Source organism: Anser anser (assembly GCF_964211835.1).
Source record: "Anser anser genome assembly, chromosome: 10".
NCBI lineage: Eukaryota > Metazoa > Chordata > Aves > Anseriformes > Anatidae > Anser > Anser anser.
Genome location: NC_139730.1, coordinates 11,935,615 through 11,956,700, shown reverse-complemented (window position 1 = coordinate 11,956,700; position 21,086 = coordinate 11,935,615). Strand labels below are relative to the sequence as shown.

Below are 21,086 nucleotides of genomic sequence, written 5' to 3'. Positions count from 1 at the left end.
TCATCCATTAGGAAACAGTACCTAGCACAGACCTGGAATACTATCGAGTGCATCTGCTTTTAAGTAGATAATTTCCAAAAAGCTTTTCCATACAGATTAATGAGTTTGGGAATTGTTATGTAAATTGTTCATTAAATTGCCTTTGGCATAGATTGTACTACTTTTGAGTCAGCTATGGTATTTCAGTGTTGTCTTGTGACTCAATTTTGGATGAATGATGCCACAAAATGAAATTGTTTCTGGGACTGTGGATGGCCAGTAGAAGTGGCACTTTTTATCCCTTTAAAAAGATTTTTAAAAAGACCTTATTTATAGAGTTTGCGAGGCGTTTTTTGTTCTGCAGCCTCCAGGTCCTGCCTTAGTGAGGGTGAAAACTCCTCCAAGTTATCTGCAGCGTATTTGTAGTGACCAAGGATGCCAGGATCCTTTTATCCTGGTATTGTATGATTTATATAACCCCATTGCTGGTCCCTACTGATATATAGTGTAGTTGTCAATGCAGCACTCCTTTCAATAAATCGTGCAAATAGCCTATACATCTGTTACAAAGGGCACATTTCAATAGCCTGTAACAAAAGGTGAAAGGTTCAATCATTAACGAGTGTTTCTTAAGAACAGGCAGACATGGTGTTTTCTAGTTTAGTTTAAAACTCTGTGTTCATTGATTGTTGGTATGGTTTTAAAAATTACACAAAATGGTTCTACTGTTCATCAGCATCTCTAGATTGGCAGTGCAGTAGTGACTTGTTGCCCCTGAGGATCGATGATAGATTTTATTTTTGGTTATCTGGGTTTATGGCAATGCTCTGAGCTTCTCAAATGTTTAGTTGAGGGGACAGGGCTACTGTTTGAGGAATTACCTATGTTGGCATAAATATCTTAAATAAGAATTTCTCTCTATAATTGGTAGCTATCACTGTACTGATACTACCTAGTGGGATGAAGAACATACCACTGATACCCCAGTAAGGCTTAAAATGTCTGCTTTGCATCTACTGTGAGATGCAAAGCTGATATGATAAAATAATTCTATATATTCTGCATTTATGTTTTACGTATTTTAAGACTACTTTGTATCTGTTCAATGTTGTTCACTGTTGTATTCATGTAGCTTTGCTTAGCGCAGATTTTGTGATCTGTTTGTGCAGAAGTCTGTGCACACTTGCTCATAGTGTAAGGATGATTCACAGACAAATGACCAAAAGAATATGGGGATGCAGCTGCTTTAATTCATTGTTACTGCAGCAGCAGCTACAATTTTTAAATTATACACCTGGATTAACTTGTAGAAAGTCTCTATTTAAGTGTTACTAAATATTTTGATGCTTAAGATAACACTATATTGTGTGATACATAATAATCTAATTGGAGATCCGGGATTTCTGTAGCTAGCAATGGGAAAAAATATTAAATCTGGGCTATGAAGAGAGAGAATAATAAATAATGCAAGGGGACCCAAGGTGAGTCAAACCCTGCAAAAGGTTCTTGGCATTGTTAGTTCCTTTACTAAGTTAAGGAGAGTAAGTTTCACTATGTTCTCTAAATATCGGTGTAGGTCGGTGTTATTTGGACTCAGAAAGTCATCTGATTTCTTTGAAAGCATCAGTGACTGCCATCAGTTTGGGGAGAATCTGGATAACTAAAGCATTCAGCCATGGCACGTTAGCCTCTGGGAGATATAAAAAGTGGTGGACTTCAAATTCCCTAAGAAAATGCACCAGTATTTAGAATAGTGATTAAAATGTTTGAAACTTTTCCTTCCTTATGCAGCATTTCACTCACTGGTTAGTTTACATGGAATTACATGCATTTTATTTTGAAGCAGTTTAAAACAGAACTCTTCCATTTACTTACAGGAACTCTTAATGGACCGGGACTTAATGTGGAATAAACTGCCTGTAAATGTTAACAATGCACAGCATATTGTTGTTAATTCACGGCCTTTCTATATGTTTTTTGTCCAAAACTCTTGCCAAGTAGTGCTACTTCAAATATGACAACTCTGATTTGCTTATACAGAGACTACTGAAAAACTGATTCTCCTAGACAGCTTGATTATTGTTATTTATTATTTGATTTTAAATTGTGTACATGCTTTCCAATATTTAAGAAGAAAAATTCTGCCTTACCACTGGAGCTAATCCTGGATTTTTATTGCATCGCATATGTGCTTCTTGCTCTGTCTGCTGTGGTGCTGTGCATTCGTGCTCTGTCTCGGGAAGGATTCAGAGCAGTGTCCGAGGGGGTGGGTGTCGGGTAATTAGCCACCATTAGTCTGCATCGTGTTAACAGGGCCTCCTGTATATCTCATTTTCCCAGTGCCAGATTGGAAATGTCCTAGTTGCCGATAAAAGGCTTGGAAGTCACAGGATGATATTTATGAAGTGCTGAGTTGGCCATCTGGACCTGTTCTGACCTCAATTTGTGTCAATGCTTAATCTTTCTCTTTGACCCCAACAGGACTGCTTTTCCGTTGAAGGGGAGGACTTGAAGCATGACTTTGAGCGTCTACAACTCGCCATGGAGATGGTGGGGTTTCTTCCCAAGACTCGCAGACAGTGAGTTTCTTTTCCATATTAACATATATTAACATATTAGAGATTATATTGATTAATTGAAATAATATGATAGTATAAAATACGTATAAAATATTACTGTAAATATAATCTCCCTAGTTAGTGAGAAAAAAATCACATAATTTTTGCTAACATAACTGTTTTGCTCTGCATAACGTTTCAGGCTGGAGAGAAAGAAGAATGGTGCTTGACCATTCGTACAATAAAGAAGTAAAATATAAAGACATAAGCAAACTATGCCCATCATTAGTGTAGTTAATGACTCTTTATGTAAATTGAGTGTTGGCAGGAAGTTGGTACCTGGAAATATTTTTTGTACTGTTCATGAATAGTTATGCTTTATTCTGCATGTCATGAATCCAGATCCCGTTTTAATTAGAAATCCGGATTATTAGTCATCATGCTTAATCCCTTTCCATGCAATTGCTGGTTTTGAGGGCTCATTTCCAATTGGCCTTCATTCACCAACACAGTGAAGGTGCCAGTTGAAAACCTGGATTTTTGTAGTTGGCTTGCAATACTGTCTTCCACCGAGTGCAAGGAATTACATGCTTTACATGAAGATTGTTCTTCACTGAAACCACAAAGTAATTCCTGTTGTGTTAATCGTTGACTGACTTCATTGTTCCAAAGTCTCAAGTAGGTTTGAATGAACTTGACAAGTAAGTTACTAAGGTTAGGAACGGGCTTAGAAAAATAGGTATTGAAAAATGATCTTACAGTGAGTTTGTTGTGTTTTTTGGTTTTTTTTTGACATCATAAGTATTGCTGAAAGGCAAATCAGTAGCTGGAACACAGTGAGAAAGCTTGTGCTTTTTTAGGTAAAAATGTTCAAATGGTAATTTAATGAACCTTGTTCCTTTATCGGAAATCCTGGAGGTTTATGTGGGAACAAGGAATTACTGCTTTGTGCTAATGGCACTTGAAACCCTTGGGTAGATGACATTTAAGATGCTAACATCTAACATTATTTTGCAATTGGGTGGATTACCTCCCTCCTTTTTTAAGCATTGTTTTTCTTTCCTTTTAACACGTGTCTGAGCCAGCAGCTAGAAGCCCTTAAGTGTGAGACATTGTCTTGCATTTTGTTCCAATAAGAACTTGTTTCACCTACCCAAAAATAATTTTCGTAAGCTCATGCTTTATCCCAAGCATAACAAATTAATTCTGAAATCAATACTGCTTTTTCTCTATACATTCCACACAAATAGATAAGCCAAGTATACATGCTTTTACTATGAATAGGGTATGTGTCAGTATAGGTCCTTATTCTTCACGTGTGTCTGCTTTGCACCAAGCACACACTCACGTTCTCCTGCAAGCATCACGTATCTTCGCTCCATGAGCAAATGCCACTGCAGCCCACTTGAGACAAAGCTGCTTTGCAGATACTGCAGCAGCAAGGAGCTAACAGCGCAGAACCAAATTGCTTCCTGTATTCTGCCCCGGGTGACTTGTTACGCAGCAAGAATCAGGTTTCAGAGACAAGGGTTTTCTAAAGCCTGCTTACAGCTCAGGGTTGCAGTACGGCAAGGTACTTTAATTGGCAGAGTAAAGCAATCGGTAAGTGTCTGGACTGAATGGAGTAGGATGTCATTTTGATTTACTGTGCAATAACTTTACTCGGCGGACAAGTTCTTGTATTTCTGCTAGTGCGTGTTGTCAAAAGCATGTCTGCCTCTCTTAAAAAAAATGTAGCAGATTCTTCGCTGTATGAGCAAATCTGTTCTACTTGGCATTGTGCAACTTCAACAAGAAAAAGTAACCACCTCCAGCTGAGCAAAAAAGGGAAGGGCATTTTAAGTGCTGTTATTACTTTCTAAAGTGATTGTTTATAGCAAAGCATGGGCTTTCACCTTTGTGGAAACAGCTACAGAAGAAAATTGTTTATAAAGGCATTCAAGTAATTCATGAAGAGGAATCAGTATCCCCATTTTAGAGATAATGAAGGACAGGCTTGGAGTGGTGAAGTTGTGTTGTCCAGACGCAATGGTGACATGGCTAGGAATCAAATTCAATTTTAATCATTTTTGGCTCCCCAGAGTGTGTAGAATGAGGGACAAATGGAGTATATAGCTGAAGTCAGCCATCATTCATCCCTGATGATTTCATTTTGTAGTTCATATGGGGTGCCATTTTGTAACCATGGGTTCAATGTGTTGAACTTCAGGCTGAGAATTAGGTGACCTGAATGATTTTGCAGAGTACTTCTCAAGAAGGCTGTACTGATGCAAGTTTAGTACTTGACTAAATGGAAAAAAAAAATACAAAGTGGATGCTTATTTTGAGCATCATTTTTAAGAAACACTTGGAGATTTGGGACAGAAACTGCTTCAGACTAAAAATTAGAGGATGAGTCAAATATGAAGATGGCACTTGGATGTCTGGGAATTGAAGGGATTGTGGAAAGGGCAGGATATTTTGTACAAGACGTGGACTGAGAAGTGCTGCATTCTTTTAAACAGAATTTGGAAGTGTTTTTGTAGCTTTTCAGCTTTCATGGTGATGGGATCCTGATAAATATTTGAAAATGTTTTGCAACCAAGTTTGGCATTGAACATGTGGTTTGCTTTTTCATTGGTCTAAGAAGAAAGGAAAGAAAAAAAAGTGAAAATGAGATCTCTCTATTTTCTTTTTAGAATTTTTTCTCTCTTGTCTGCAATACTACATCTGGGAAACATCCGTTATAAAAAGAAGACCTATCGGGATGATTCCATCGATATTTGTAACCCTGAGATACTGCCTATCGTGTCGGACCTGCTGGAGGTAAGTCTTTGCTTTCTGTCCTGTGACTTTCACACTTAATGAACTACCTTTATTTTATAATAGAATTTGTTTCCAGTTACAATGAATGGTAAGTTGTCTTATGTTAATATAGCCTGTTTGTGTTTGCCAGTGAGACGTTACAAGGATTTTCTTATGAGGCTTTTCATGTGAAGTTTTTTCTTCCTAATCTTCAGCTTCAATACACTTATTCAATTGACTGAAAATAGTGTTACCTTGATTAAAATTTGAAAGATTGCAAGCCAGTTCTAGGTGGAAAGAAAACCTGCCATTCAACGTGCTATTTTCTTTAATTGCCAACCATTAGCTCCCTCACCAGAATTCCCCAATGCTCCTGAAATCTGTTCCAGTATTTGTGTTAGAAACAATTCAAGAAACTGGAGCAATTGTAAGATCCACTCTTCTGTTTCACGTAGTGGCAATAGGAGATTCTGAGTGAATTCAACACGTTTTGCAGTCTATTGTTACTCTGCCAGCATCCACAAAGGTCGTGGTAGACTTGCTGGAGGGTGCATCTCAGTCTGCTTCCTGTAGTACCCATTTATGGACTTACTATCCGTGCATTTATCTAATTCTGTTTTGAGCCTGATGATGCTATCTGCTGTTTTACTGTGTAAGAGCCTTTACAAAGAGGATTTTGTTCTCTGCGGATGACTGCTGTGCCAGTGTCATTTGGGACAGGTTTCAGTGTCTCAGCCTTGATGGTCCTGGGCCATATCCAGTTATGCAGGTCAGCGCAGAAGTTCTTAACCAGATTGCCCTGTTAGCTTGTGCAGGTTATGAAATTGTGGCATTATTTGCTCAGGAGTTTTTACTACAGCGAGCCAAGTTGTCCTGTGCTTGCTTTCTGTGTTCAAGAGCAATGGGCAAAACCTCTTGATGTGGATACAGAGGGCCAGAAGCAATCCTTGCCATCTAAGCCACTTGCAGCTCCAAGTGATCCTGAAATGTTATCCTTGTAGTTGGTTAAAACAACTGTGCAATCTCTGCTCCTTTGTTATTGTCCTTGTCGCATCTCACCTGACCAATTCCCATTGTATCCAAACTTGCTGAAACAGAGGAAAGCACTCTAACTCCAGCTGTCTTGGATTTCCTTGGTCCATCTCAAAACTTGCTGGACGGTGTGGAAGGTTAACTTCTGCTAATTTTATGTTCCTATCAGAAGATAACTTGTTGTCCTTTCATGCACATGTGAGGCTCTCTCATTCCTTCCCTCAAACAGCTGTTGTGCTGTCTTACTCCTTGAACTCTTGGGAGTTGGCTTGCAGATTTTCGTAGCACTTCATTAATGCTCTGAATTTAGGGAGGGGAAAGCTTCTGTAAAATATGGGTGTAAGCAGCTGGATGCTCTTTGCATTTTGGACTTCAGACTGCAGAAATAAACAGAAGGAAAATATGAGTTTGGACTAGAATGTTGTTGATCTGACCCTGTTAAAAATGGCCATATCAAGTTGTAGCAAGAGAGCCAAGTCATTTAAGAAGTAATCATTTTTTAAAAAAGCTTTGAATAAGAGAGTGACTTAGAGATCTGAAGAAGTTCCAGGCTTTGGGTCTTTGCCCTGGCTTTCTTCTGCAAACAAATTCTTTTGCAACATCTGTGTGCTGTAAGGTATCAGGGTATTTTCTGCACGTGTGCATTTGAAATTATGCGTCAGTTGAGACATACAAATCCAACGGTGGCTTAGTGCCATGCTCTGGTACAGCACAGGTATGGACACCATGCTCACTTGCAGATAGTGTCAACAATGTTTAGAAAATATACATATGTACATACTTATATATAAACATTACTATTTTGAAAAAGCACTTGAATCTGGTGTAGCTGAGCAAAATGATCTCTTTCTGTTGCTCTTGGTAAGTCTTTTGCAAGCAAACTGATCCTATACAGTATGAAAAGCTTGTTAATTAGATAACGGCAGTGCAGATCTCAGGTATGGTTTGTGAAAGGTGATGCTGTGTTTGGGTAAGCGGTGTTGCTTGTTCTTTAAGTTGCATTTATTTGGATGGAAGTGCAGACGTTGCCTGCAGGTGTAAAATTTCTGATAGACCCACTCCCCGATCAGCCAAAATAAAGGCAGCAAATGCCTTTTAAGAAGAAGCTGATTTGTTTCTGAAATGCTCAGCATTTGCAGACCTGAATAAATCTTTTGCAATGTTTATTCAGTTTTGACCAAAGGGAGGACTAAAGGGTTCAGACAGATGAAGCATTATTACATTGCACTTAGTTAGCTACTTAAAACTGTCCAGATTAAGTGTGGTGAAATCTTAGCCAGAGACCAAAAATATTGGTTGAAACAATCTGACACTTTGTATTTTTGTCTCATTTGGGTAATTAATTTTATTTATTTATTTTGTGGTCATTGAAAAGTATACAGTTCTGCTTTTCATGCCATTGTTACTAAAAATATGAATTGGCTTTAAAAAGTTACTAATTCCTTCCCTAGCTCTTGCTGTTACTTACCAAGACTGAAAAACCATCTCAGAAGAAAATTAATATTAGTTGACAAATACTTCAATTTCTTTTCATACAGCCACTGGGTGCTTGACAGGACAGGCAGGGGTGTAGCAAAATGACGCAAGGAACCATCTATTCTGTGTCTGACACAGACAAAAATCCTGTGTGTGTTTTTTTTTTTTTTCTTAAATGATTTGCTCAATTTGTCCATTCAAGGATTTGATGAGAAAAAGAGAAGAAAAAAAATCTAATTGGGTTTGGTGAACGGGCACTGAATTGGTTGTATCTGAGAGCTGCCAAGAAGGGATCCAGAGGTCCTGATGCACAAAACCAAGGGGGTGGTTGCTTTCTTGGGGAGAGGAACAACCAGCCTGTCTGCAGTGAAACAAATAGGCAAAATTAGCCATGTTTTCCCCCCTCCAAAGGCAAGTCTGACCAAAAGTATCATGAGCTTGCTGTTCTACATTAGAAAGAATGGAGCCTTTGAGTTTCTAAGGACAATTGGGGAAACTTCAGTAGTTAATGCAACAGCACTGAATCACCCTTCTTTCTCTCCCTCGTTTTCTCTTTCTTTCTCTCTTTCTGATACATATCCTTCCACTGTATCAAGAGACTTCTGATCCTATAAAATGAAGCTAATATGCAGATTTTTGAAGGAATCTGGGAGGAGTTGATGACCTGAGATGGATTTTATTTTTCTTAGATACTGACAGCCCAGTCCAATATGTTTTTAGTTTATTAAAACGTTCAGACCAGCATTTGTTGAAAAAGCAAACTGCAATATAGGATTTTGGCCAGACTCCGTGGATCATTGTTTCATTTACAGTAAGACCCTGATTCCTTTCCTCAAGAATAGACATAGCGTGCGGATTATGTGAGGGTTTTGGCAGGTTTTTCTCGGCCTTTGTTTAAACTTTGCTGAAATACGGCGCTGTAGCGTGATGTCAGTTCTGCCTGATGGATTGAACAGACGTGGAAGTCTGTGCAAGCAGTGAAATTATTGCAGGCAGAGGGAGAAATCCTCTTCAGAAACCATGGAGGATTGTGTAAAACTCTTCTGGGGAAAAACCTGGAAGTGCTCCTTCTGTGGGCTTATTGGTATCCATCTCTTTCCATCAGTCCAAACAAAAAAATTCTCCGGCCTCTCAACATGGACTTAAAACAGCAGGGGTTTTGTATTTGGATGTGTAATTCATCCTGAGCTGTATTTCAGCTTGAGGAGCTGTTTGTTCAGAACTCATAGCTGAACTCAATCTTTGGGCTGCAAGTCGGCAAGGATCTGTGGGTTTATTAAACTATTGTGGTATGTTTCTGATTTGTGAATTCCTAAGAATAATTATCAAAAGTCGTCCATTAGAAATGATCGAGTGTTAGATCACCCTAAAGTTTACTGTTTTTTTTATTAGAAGAGCAAGAATGTTTTAATTATGTGCATTTACTAATACTGGAAATTATTTCCATGGAGAACACTGAATAAGGAAGACAAATTCTGTCTTCACTGAATAGTTTTATACTCAATTGTTAGGCTTAGATAACCAGACTCAATGCAAATAATGGTAAATATAAGTTATGAGCTATCCAAAATCAGTTTTGCCAATTCTCTTTTACATTGACTATGTTGGCTTTTGCAGCCAACATCTACCTCCACAGGAAACTGTGGTGAAGCTTTTTTTCTACTAAAAAGTTATCTTTGGCTGCGCAGAGGAATCCCACAGACAGCGTGCTCCTCATGTGATAGACATCTCAGAAAGTAACAGAGCGGGGGAAAGGAGGTGAGGTTTATGGGGCAGCTGGCGCTTTGCGCTCAGCATGGCATCCAGCCTTTTCTTCTGCATCCCTTCTCTGGTTAAGTTTGGGGTTGTGAAGCTCTGAGCCAGATCTCCAGTCAGATAGCTTGGCTTGAAAGAAAGTCAGAATAGAAAGTTCTGCTCTTTCTCAGGAAGAGCTGATAGAAAATAAAGTCCATCCTAGCACTGCCTGAATTTATGTTCCATACCAAGCAGCTTTTGAATGAGCACTGAACATCTCAATCCTGTTCTCAAATATGGAAGCAACTGGAAGGAGAGAGAAAAAGATAAGATTTCTTGCTCTCAAGCTGGAAATGGTTCCTTTTACTTCATAACACAATACCCTAGCATTACAGAAGAAGTAATCGCAGCCTGCCTGGGCTCCTGCCTAGCCTTTGCGGGAGGCTGCCCAGCTGTCCCTGCTGTTCCTACTGCCTCCCTCTCTTGACATTTACAGCAGTGGCAGGGTTGCAGGTCATCCTTCACTGCATTTTAGAGGTCTAGTCATCTAGTCATCCAGCCATCCCAGCATCCGTTCAACTTGCATGTGGCATTCAACTCTAACATCTGTATTTTGTCCCTGTAATTAAGGTAGGAACTCCTACAGGCCATGTAGCTTTTTTGAGACTTGCCCTTTTAGCACTGGAAAGCAAACATCCATGAAACATAACCTAAAAGTATGACTCCCAGGGAACAAACTAAAGGAATAAGTTGCGTTTTCTTCTTTGCTCATCTCCTAGGTTAGTTTTGTCTCCATTTTAGTATATCATGCATACTGAATGCCAGAGGAAGCTTGGGATGCATGCTTTGGAAACTGCAACCATGTGCACCAGGCATCTTTAGTCATTGGCATATGCTGAATTCATCTTTAGAAAGCTCCTATGGACATCAGAAATCAGACACCTTAAAGCTCTGACCTTCAATTAAAGTTTGGCGAAGTCAGCAGTGCTCCTTGTCAGGTGTTGGCTCTCAGCAGTGAAGTAATCAGACCAAGCTCTGCTGGGCATTAGTTGTAGGCAGAGACCTGGAGGATCCCCTTCTGGGGCTGAATTTCCCATCTTTGCCAAGTATGTTTTCTCATGAAAAGATCATCAGCAGGGTTGGGATGTAGGACACACATCTGCAGGTCTTACCCATCCGGAGAGCTCAGGGAAGAGGAAGCTATGGAGAGCCACAGACAGATGGGGAGGGCGAAGAGTACGGGTAGTTGTTCAAACCATTTAAAATGCCTATGTTTACTGACAAATCCAAGACTTGGAAGCATTCAGGCTGTTTAGTCTGGGCACCAAGAATATTGCATTGGACTGTTTTGATTAGTAACCATCTGATACCCCTCTGCCTATTGCTTTTTTTAGTTTAAAAAAAAAAGCCAGCATGCAGGCTGTGGGTTTGCAGCAGTCCTCCCTTGTTCCTACTTCAGTGCATTTGCTGTTCATGCGGCAAAATGGACGGTGTAAAACTCACTTTTGTTCCAGGCTTTGCAATTGAGGGATGTCAGCTGATGTCCTGCAGTTGCAAGCTGCTGAAAAATTGTCCACATTTTGCTTTTGGCTGCGTGCTCGAGTCAGCAAATGACCCAACTGCGTTCAATGAGATGTGAGCCTGGGACTGAAGAGGAACCGAGTGGGAACCTGGAGCCGAGACGAGGACTGGGTCGATTCAGGTCGTGCTTTAGTGGCACATGCAGAAAATGATCAGTCGTTCTAGCTGGAGAACCTAGCAAATTGCCATTTTGGTGTATGTAGAGGAATAGAAACCAAATGTGAAAACTTGCTGTGGATTTCCAGGCTAACCAGAAGATACTTTTTTCCCCCACTTTGTTTTGAAAGGCAAAATAAGATTGCAATAACCAGGGGCTCTAGGCTATTAACTGAGGACAAGTGAAATTAATCTCAAGGTGTTGAAGTTTGATTCCTCATGGTAAGGACTTGTTGGTAGTTGAAGGCTGTGGCCAGGTGACTTGCTGTTTTCTGCTTCTCTGACGCAAAAAGTTTTTGTTACTGGGTGTTGCAGGAAAAAACAGTTGTATACAAATGCATTGGAGTGTATCAGGGAAACTCCTGTGACAGTACATCTGGTACAAAGAAATATTTTTTTTGTCCAGAGTGGAATCATTTTTGCAATGGTTTGTGAGCTTAGGCTCAACTGGCTTATTTGCATTGATCTCAACACTCATTATTGGGTTAAACCAATAAGTCAAAGTACATGAACTGCTAAGTTTAGCATCATCAATGTCAAATCATAAATGGATGTACCTGTGTTTAAAAATAAATAAAAATAAAAAAGGCCTAGGGTGGTTTCAGAAATATGGATTTGGTGCTTCTAACCTTCCATACAGATGATGTGAACAGGTCTGGTGTCCACATTGGGTTGTTCAGTTAGGGTAGGCAGCTTGTACAGCCTGCGTTACATATCCTCCAATGGCAGTATCTCTGGGTCAAGCCATAGCCGCTAAGTCCTGGCTCAAAGATTTTCACCAAGATGAAGAATTTATGTTTTGACATTGGAATTTAGCAAAGAGAGGAGTGAATGACTCAAAGTATTTAGGTCTAACTTATGCATGAGCATATATCATCATCTACTCTGGTAGACAGGACACGCTTTGGGATTTCTCGAGAAGATGAAAATAACAGGGACTTGAATCTTGGGGAGCAGGAGGCTTTCTCCTGACAATTAGTAGCAGGGAATGTTTAATTTGTTGGCACCGTTTACCTGTTTGCCCAAGTGTCTGTGTTTATACAACTGACTTTTCTGCAAATGGCTGATTAGCAAGTGGTTGTCACCTGGTTGGGAACTGGTTTCTTTAGGGAGTTAAATATCAGGCGTGAATATTAGAGCAAATATCAGGTGCTTTTCTTTTCAAAAGGTTTCTTTCTCCTTCTAATTCCTGCCTTCTTCCCACCCTGAAAAACAGAAAACAAAACAAGAATTTAAAACCCAATCCCATCCAGATATATCTCTTAAACCAGTGACACTGTTTGGTTTGTTTGTAGAATAATTTGTATGATGTCATCTTGATAACACTAGAAAGTTGAGTTATTTTGCCAACAAAGGGGAAAAAAGCATGGGAGGGAGGAGCTACAGCAGGAACAAAGGAGGCCAATGGGAACTTGCTAGAAATGAGGTGGCTGAATGCAGAAAATCAGGTTCCCTTGAATACTGTGGTGTCTGTTTTCTGATGCTGGATTTATGGGCTGAATTATCTTCTCCCAGTATCTAGCTCATTCTTATGCATGGAACATTAACTTTGTGAAGGCTGGTGAAACAGAATGGATTTTTTTAAAAAAACTTATTCCTAGAATAATTGTTAACATCAAGATTTTTGTTTCAGGTGAAAGAAGAAATGCTCTTTGAGGCCCTGGTTACCAGAAAGACAGTGACAGTAGGAGAGAAGCTCATCCTACCCTACAAACTAGCAGAGGTCTGTACATGATGTTTATTTTTATAAGGAAAACTCTTGGGATGGTTTTCAAAGCTTTGAAATGAGTTTGAAACATACACTTAGCTCTGGTAGAGTTTCTTTTAGTATTTATTTATTTACAGAAAAATAAGTAAATGTAGGAGAAGCTGATGTGTGTGGAGCTAGAAACAGTTGACTTTGCCTTCTACTCTGTTCTTGGAAAGCAGATTTACGTATTGTTCTGTGATAGCATTTAACTGTTTTAATGACTTACGGTTGTGTAAATGTTCTCCAGAGCAGAGTTGTGCATCACTGAATGTATGTGAGTGATACGAGTTAAGTAGTAGTCTTCACACATCGTTGCCTAAACTGCAGCACTGATTCATCCCACAACAGAAAGGTGATCTAAGACCTCCAGGACATTTTTGGTGTGGTTCTGAAGTGCCTACATTAGTCACGGTTCCTGTATGGGAGGAGCTGGAGATCCTCTGCAGAAAATTCCCATTATCGTTTTTGCAGACCTTTCCTGTCCTTGGCCCTTGGGTGGTGCTTTGGGGTGGCCACGACTTGATCAGCCTCTCTCAGCTTGTTCCAAGGGTAGTCTGTGCTGCTGCTAGCCTTGGGGATGGCACTGCATGAAGTAACTTCTTTATTATGGTCTGTCTTGGATTATAATGTCAGCAAATTTGTGTTTTTCCTAAATACATGGTTTCCAGGAATTCTGAATTACATTCTGTGGCTGGTAAACAGAAATACTTCTCTTTTCTTCTTATATTCTCCAAAGTATATCAGCTCTGTTCTGCTGCAAGACTAGTTTTGGCTGTTTCTGCACCTACTGTTGTTGTATTCCTCAATTTAAGAGCGTAGAGCGTGGCCCAAGCTGGTTCCTTCTTGTTGTCATATGGCTGTATGAGAATGTGCAATGCCTTGAGCAATGTCCGTGAGATCAGTCTGTTACGTTGCAATTAGGTAAACGCTTAATGTGATGTATTTAGGGTCGGCTGTAAATATTTTGATTTTTTTTTTATTCTTTTTCCCCTTTTGAGATCATTTGTTCAAGTTCAGTAACTGAAACCAAACTCTCATGTTGAAAATTATTTCCTATGTGCAAAGTTTGAATCTCTCCTAACAAAGGGCACATATGCTCTTATTGCGTCTTTGTGATGGATGTATAATAAATGTGGGGTTTTTATTTTTTTTATTTTTTCCCCTTATGGCTTGGGCACAGATTTAGGAAATTGCTGGAACAGTTTAAAACATCGCCACCCTTTTGCTGGAGGTTACTTCCCAGTAGCAGTGAGCATGGAACAAAATGCACCACTGCTCCTTCAGCCACCTCACCTCACAACTTGGCAGGTTGGATTAAACTGTTTCTTCTAATATTTTATGCTTAGTCACCAGACACTGTACGAAACAGTCTTACTTATATGTTTCTTCTGTGGAGATCAAGGACCCCTGTTGCTACCAAAACTCTCTGAGCATGAATTTCAGAGGTGCTTTCCAAAATGTTCTTGGTGATGTCTCTGGTCACAAATCTCAGGTATTCACTGATAAAGGTTTGTTACTAATATCTGGTTTAAAAAAGAAAAAAAAAAAGAAAAAGAAAAATCAGGGTGTGGTGAGGGGGAAGACAGAGGAGCATCAGACTCCAGTGGCTCATTACATGATGATTATGTTCTAAAGTAATCTCATGACTAAATCACTAAGTAAGAAGCCATGAATTTCATCGAGAAAACACAGGCATTGCACGCACTTTCTGTCCACTGTCCCTACAGCATTAGTGCCCTGGCTGCCAAAATGTATTTGCCAATGAGCTCTGTGGTTCACCACCGACTGGCTTTTGCTCCGTAGCCTAGAGCAGGATTTGAGCTGCTCTAACTGCAACGTCACTGCACTAAGAGGTCTCCTCCTGGTCTTGGGGAGCAGGAGAGGAGTCATCCCAATCTGTCTGAATGAGGAAGGAAGCGTAGGATTTGTGGGACGTTTTAGGGCTTTGCACAGGACACCACTATCTGATCGTCCCACTCATGACTAATTGGACCAGCAGCACAGTTGGCCTTAGTGGGATCCAAGCGACCGGTTATTTTTGTGTGCTTTACAAAAGAGCATTACAGTTGGCTCAAATGGATGGAGTGCTTGAGGTTTGAGGATTTGCAGACATGACTGTCCCACCACGACTCCTACAGCTCATAGCTGTCTTTCCTGATAAAGCAATGATGTGTGTAGCAGCTACATTATTTTCCAGATGCTAAAATGCTTGATGCTTTTTTCATAGATCATTGATAGTCTGAAAATTTTAGTGGAATTCAATGGAATTTGTCTGGAAAAGGCTATACGGCAGTGGCTCTCAAAAAAGGACTGTAAAAATGTTATCTTGGCATATACTTGCTCTTTCACACCATCAAGAAGAGCAGCTTGGATCTACTAAGTGCCTTGTAAGGCTTTGAAGAATTTTATATGCGCAGCCTGCACCCAAATGTCTGGACAGAGCAGCAGTCACTAAAAGAAGTGCAAAAACTCAGCGAACGTTACGCTGAAAGAAGGGACTCTAAGAAGTGAGGTTTATGGTCCTGAAACCCGTTGTGTAAACTGTGAGTGGAAATAGCAACTTTTGGGGCTCTGGGGGTAGCACTGGGCATCTACCTCCAGTACCACTGATGAGATTCCTTGGCACAGTGAGAAAGGTGGTGTGTCCCCTGCTGCAGACCAGGCACCTACAGACCTTGGTTGTCTTGTGCTTCTTGGGCTTTGGTTATTGGAGAGGAGTTATAAGTAAGGAGCTCTAATTTCAAATAAGTATTTTTCATACATAGAAAGCGTGCTTCCAGCCCGGGTTCAGGAACCGTTTCTCTGTGAGCACTGCCCGGGGGCTGATGTTTGCTGATCTCTTCCATCAAACAGCATTGGAATATATGTGGCTGACAAGTTGACATGGGAAATACCATATGTGAAATGGCAAATGCTCTCTGTCTGATCGCAGCCCGGCTGCTGTGAGGTCTGTAACCTCAGGGTCCCACCGTGACAATTGCCACCCCACCTTAATAGTCTTGAATGGGCAGAGGAGATGCAGCCAGCCTGGAGTAATCCTTTCTTTCAGAGGCTTGGAAGCATCAGAGTTGAGATTGGGCTTTATTATACAAAGTTAAGTCTTTTCTCTTTGATTGTCCCGAGCTGCAGCCCCACAAAGAGGATGCCTTTGTTGGATTTGCAGCGATGCCGCATTCCTCCCCATCCGCATGCTTGCTCGCTGCGTTGTTATTGTACGCTGATTAGAAACACTGTTGTGTGGTTTGGGGCTTTTTTTGAAACTGTGGTTCGAGCACTTGGCAGCTCCTCGTTTGAAATATTCTCCTTCATAACAGTTCTAAATTTATATCAGACTCTTTTTGTAAGCCTGTTCTGTTCGTCTCTGCAGTAATTTAAGTAAAACTAGATATTTTATTCTGACATCTTTTGATGCTTCAGTAAAAGGTATTGCAAAATGTCCTCGAGCAGTGTTTGTGACGACAATTTATAACGGGAGATCCCAGTGGCCTGAAGCCCATGGCATTGAAGATGACAGCTGCAACTGTCTCTGTGTTTATTCGTATTGTACTTCTTTATTACAACATTTCTTGTTGGCTTTATTCTTAAGAGTTGCATGCCATTTTTCAGTTAGGCAGAAATGCTGGCTTTGTCGACTCTGGGTTTCTTTTCATAAGATGGGTGGCCTTGGAGGATCTCAATCAGATTAACATATAATTATTCAACTCCAATAGGAAGGTGAGACTCCAGCAAAAAGCAAAAGCGCTGCCCTCCCATGCCCCAGCAGCTGCTGGTGCTGTTTTCAGCTGAGCAAGTTCTTCCCAAAGTGTACAGATTTCATCTTACTTGTGTCACACAGGTAGATGCAAGATGTGTGACAGCAGCACCTATTGAGCAGGGATGCAACCAGGAGTGGAAAGACTGTTGTGAACAGAGTTCCCAGTTCAAGCTGCCTGTCCTCAGGCTATTACAAGGTAAAAATCAACCCTGCTTTGTAGTTGCAATCCTTTTTTTGGAACTGATGGCAAACGTGGGCTTGATTGGACCCCCTGTGTAGCTGAGCCCTGTGGGGAGCGAGTTTCCTGTACACATCCAGTCTGCATCTCCAATGGCTGTCGAAATTCAGATGAGCAAGGACACCACATCCATAAATAATGCTTATATTTACCTCTGGCAGCTGCCTCTTATCTTCAGACCCACAGTGGGCTGTCTGCTGTGGAGCTGCCTCCTGGAACCATTCATTTTTCCTTTTATAGCAGCTTGATGGTATTTTAATGCAGTGTTTGAAATGACTGCATAATTTGGTCTAGCGCTAAGGTTCAGAAGCTCTGTGCTGCAGATAAACTTAGAAAAGGCTGCACAGACATAAAATGCTGTAGTTTTGTTCGGAGGTCTAGGTTCATTGCCCAAAACAGCTGCTAACGTCTTTATCAGGAGCGAGCCTGTGTATTAACGTAGCCAGCAGCAGTTAATGGATTTCCAGAGAAACCACGGTGTGTCTGTGCGGGGCGAGGGCTGTGTTTGATAACAGTGAGCTGGCCAATTCCTCTTGAGAGAGCAAACAAAATGCGACAGTGAGGACCCTTTGAAAAGAGAAGATCTGACTACGGGAGCAAAAGAGCAGTCGGTGATTTCTCGGGTGGTGTTTTGCTTCAGGTTTGCCTTCCCTGTGGCTGCAGAAATGCCCACATGGTTCTCCTTCCTAACAAGGTGAACTGCAACAGGCACGTAAATGAAATGGAGAAAAATGGGACTTTAATGGTAGCAGAACAGTAATGTCTTCTGAGAGTTGCTGTGCCCCTCAACTCCAGACTTTGTTTCTTCATCTATCATTACATGTGTTTTTGCAGCCTCCCCGACAGGTCGAAAAGTTTCATAAGCCACATTTCAGGTGTCCAAAAGAAAAAACAACAGACGTACTGAATGCTAAGCGGCTTGACTTATAGTCTGGTAGGGAACATGCAGCGGGTCCAGCAGCAAAGCACTTTAATCAAAGCTTTGTTGTACAACCTGGGGGCTGCTAGCAAAAAAAAAAAAATTCGCTCTTCCTTATGTGTGTAATCTGAGCATCTTCTTAAGCTTAATCTGTGCAAAGAACTGCCCTTCTGGGCCACATCTGTCTTCCTGCTTCTATCTAAATAATTCAAAGAATTCAGTTGCTTTTTTCCACCTCAGCTTACTGCAGGGCTCCGAGACAATTGTTTTGTGCCTTGTCTAATCTAGTCTTTTACCTCTCTGAAATCCATCTTGACTGTTGTTTCTCTCTCCGATCGACCACCGCATTCTTCAGCTTGTTCCCCCTGTCCGTGGCGCCGGAGTCAAGCCCCGTATCGGAGCTCATCACCCGTCCCCACCTCGTTTCCATCCCGTTTGTTCTGCTTATCGTGCTGGCATCTGTCACCTGCTTCTCTGTTTTTCACCAGAGCCTCAGTGTTTTTTTTTCCATGTTCTTCATCAGATGACGAAAGAAACTTGTTATCAAAGTAAATACGTCTGTTAATGAATCCTCTTTTACATCTTACCAGAAAACAGATTTTTCCATGATGCCTTCAATTCATTTAGTTCATTGGCATTACTTAAGCCAATGACTTTGCAAAAAGACTTTGTTTTAACAGACCTGTATAGTTGTCAGCTATTTGTGACCAAGGAGGTTTTATCCCTGAAGGGTTAGTTAATTAATCAATTTACACTTTCTGAAGAAGTCTGATGTGAAAACACCAAAGAGAAGGGAAATGAAAGATGTGAGACAACTTCTTGGGCAACAAGTAACCCGAATCTTCAATTCCTTCAAGTCTGGAAAGCTGTTAGGAACTGCTTGTTTGATGTGATGAGTGTCACTACATGTCTTCTGGTTAACTGAATGTGTATTCATCGTTGTAAATGGAAAATAGCCATCTTAGAAGCCAGAGGACCTGAAAGGGACTGGGTGGTGTGTCCTAGGCTATCCCTGCAAGCAGAGGTGGTGGAGCACAACAGAAGGAAGGCAGGCAGTTTCCTGCCACTGTGGCGTTTGTCTTTATGGTGACAGCAAGACCTGGGATGCAAACAGTTCTTTTAGTCCCTTTGCGTGGCTGTGAGTGTCCCTAGATCTAAAACTCCATGTAGCGATAATATTTTTTTGGAAATGTTTATTTCCAAGCTCATACAGGATATAACGTGCTGTCATTATCTTTGCTTAAATGGCTACATGCCAGTAACTCAGCACATGGCTCTTAGATGCAGGCCATGTGCATGGCCATGGAAGCACACTGTAACCGTTCTGTGATGGATGCTGAATGCCCAAATTGCAATTGAATGTATTCTCAATCTGCAAAATGCTTTTTATTCTGCATAATTACGTGCAGCTGTAGGTCCGTGTGAAATCATCTGATGATTACTTGGAAAAGCGCTTATGCAATTCAGGTCAGAGTTGCTAACAGGCTCGTGAAAATCTACTAGGTACAGAAAAGACCAGAGAGCGATGAGCATTGAACCTGTGTACTCAGTGGGATGAAAAAGCAGGAGGTGGCAGTTCAGCAGTCCCTCTGAGGATGATGTGAAGAGGGGCTGAGGTTACTTGCCTCTTGCTGCTTGCTATTCTCTTTGTCATCCCTGGGGCTGTGCTGACTCAATTAGCCAGCCTGGAGAGAGTCTGAGAGCAGAGGCACCACTGGGTTTGTGTCCTTCGGCTAAGTTCAGTTGGTTCAAAAAAAGGCCAGCAAGCACCAGCCTTGTGCTGGGTTCAGAAAAGGAGAAAGGAGCCAGGACCAGGGGTGGCTGATGGGGCTGGCACATCCCTCCCTGCTGGTAACACTAAGCCATCGGATCTCTTCTTCATGTCATGATGTGTGACTTCACCCCAGCTGTCTTTACTTGGGATGAATTTTGGTGTGTTCATGGAGATACTCCCAAGATGGTTATTTCAGATGATAAACTGTGCTGTGTTTGTGGGTTGAGCTTGCAGGGAACACTTTATTTTCAGCGAGGTAACAGTTAATTGGTAGAAATGCGAGATAGCGAAGCCTTGTGGAGCAGACCTTAATGAGAGGAAAAAAGTATTCCATTACAGCAAAGAGCTGAGTGATGTTTCATTAGCTCATGTGCTAGTGGTGGTACTGTCTGATGCCTTTTTCAGACCATTGTAGAGAGAAAAGGAATGGAGTTTCACGGCCAAGTTTTCAAATGGCATGACATTATCTAAGATGTTAAAAAAAAAAGCACAAAGGAAAATATCATAGTTGCAACTAACTATGAATACTTAACAGACTGAAAATAACAGAGGGGAAAAAGTGGGAAGGAGACAAAATAATAGCATGCAAAAAATGGGATGAATATTCTCAGTCCTGAAGTATAAGGACACTTAATAAAGTAGAAAGGAGCAAAACTGCTGGAAGCACCTACTTATACCAGGCACCATTAGCTTATGAGACTCATTGTCACCACAGGTCATTAACGTTTGGAGCTTAGCAGGATTCCTTTGAAGAGTTGGTACGCTGATGAGTATATTCAGAATTACAGAAAAATATTAATAGAATAAGCCTGGAACCCCACAAAGCTTATAAGAGACCTGCAAGCGTCTCTGCTTCAGGATATGAAGGCACTGTCGATGCAGAACTTCAAAAGAAACTTCTTTATGGGATTAGGTTTTTCATTTTCTCTTCAAAATGCCAGGAACAGACGTGCTCGGTGGCAGAGCATGGACTAGCCAAGACTCCTGGTTTTCTAGGATGGGTGGGCTGCACATATTTCGTTGTGAGATGCAGCATCCTTCCTTTGTTAGGAAGACCAAGTCCATCAATGACGGGTCTTTTTTAACCTGCTTTGATGATTTTTTTTACAGTATAATGTGATTATGTGCCCTCATGTTTCCATGAAGCTGTGCATGGCAGATGTTGCAGAGATTTGGCTGAATGGAGCTCGTGTCTATGAGAATTTCCCAAAGCTGCAGAGCTTCACGGTGACAGCATCTATCTGAACACTGCCGTGCCAGAGCTGTTCAGTTCACTCCTCTCCTCTGTGCCCATGCAGCCCTGTAAATTCTTGTGTATCAGCAGTGTTTGTGCTATCAAGTTGGCACTGGT

At 41.0% G+C, this 21,086-nt stretch overlaps 1 protein-coding gene across 15 annotated transcripts in view; it reads left to right on the top strand.

Annotated features, from left to right (window-relative positions):
• Nucleotides 1-21,086, top strand: part of MYO9A (myosin IXA) — a 188,244-nt gene that overhangs the window by 75,914 nt on the left and 91,244 nt on the right. For all 15 annotated transcript variants that reach the window (XM_083850482.1, XM_083850479.1, XM_083850489.1 and 12 more), the window contains 3 exons: nt 2,461-2,558; nt 5,216-5,342; nt 12,934-13,023. In XM_083850482.1, the coding sequence (XP_083706608.1) occupies nt 2,461-2,558; nt 5,216-5,342; nt 12,934-13,023 (315 nt within the window). The remainder of the gene's footprint in view (nt 1-2,460; nt 2,559-5,215; nt 5,343-12,933; nt 13,024-21,086) is intronic.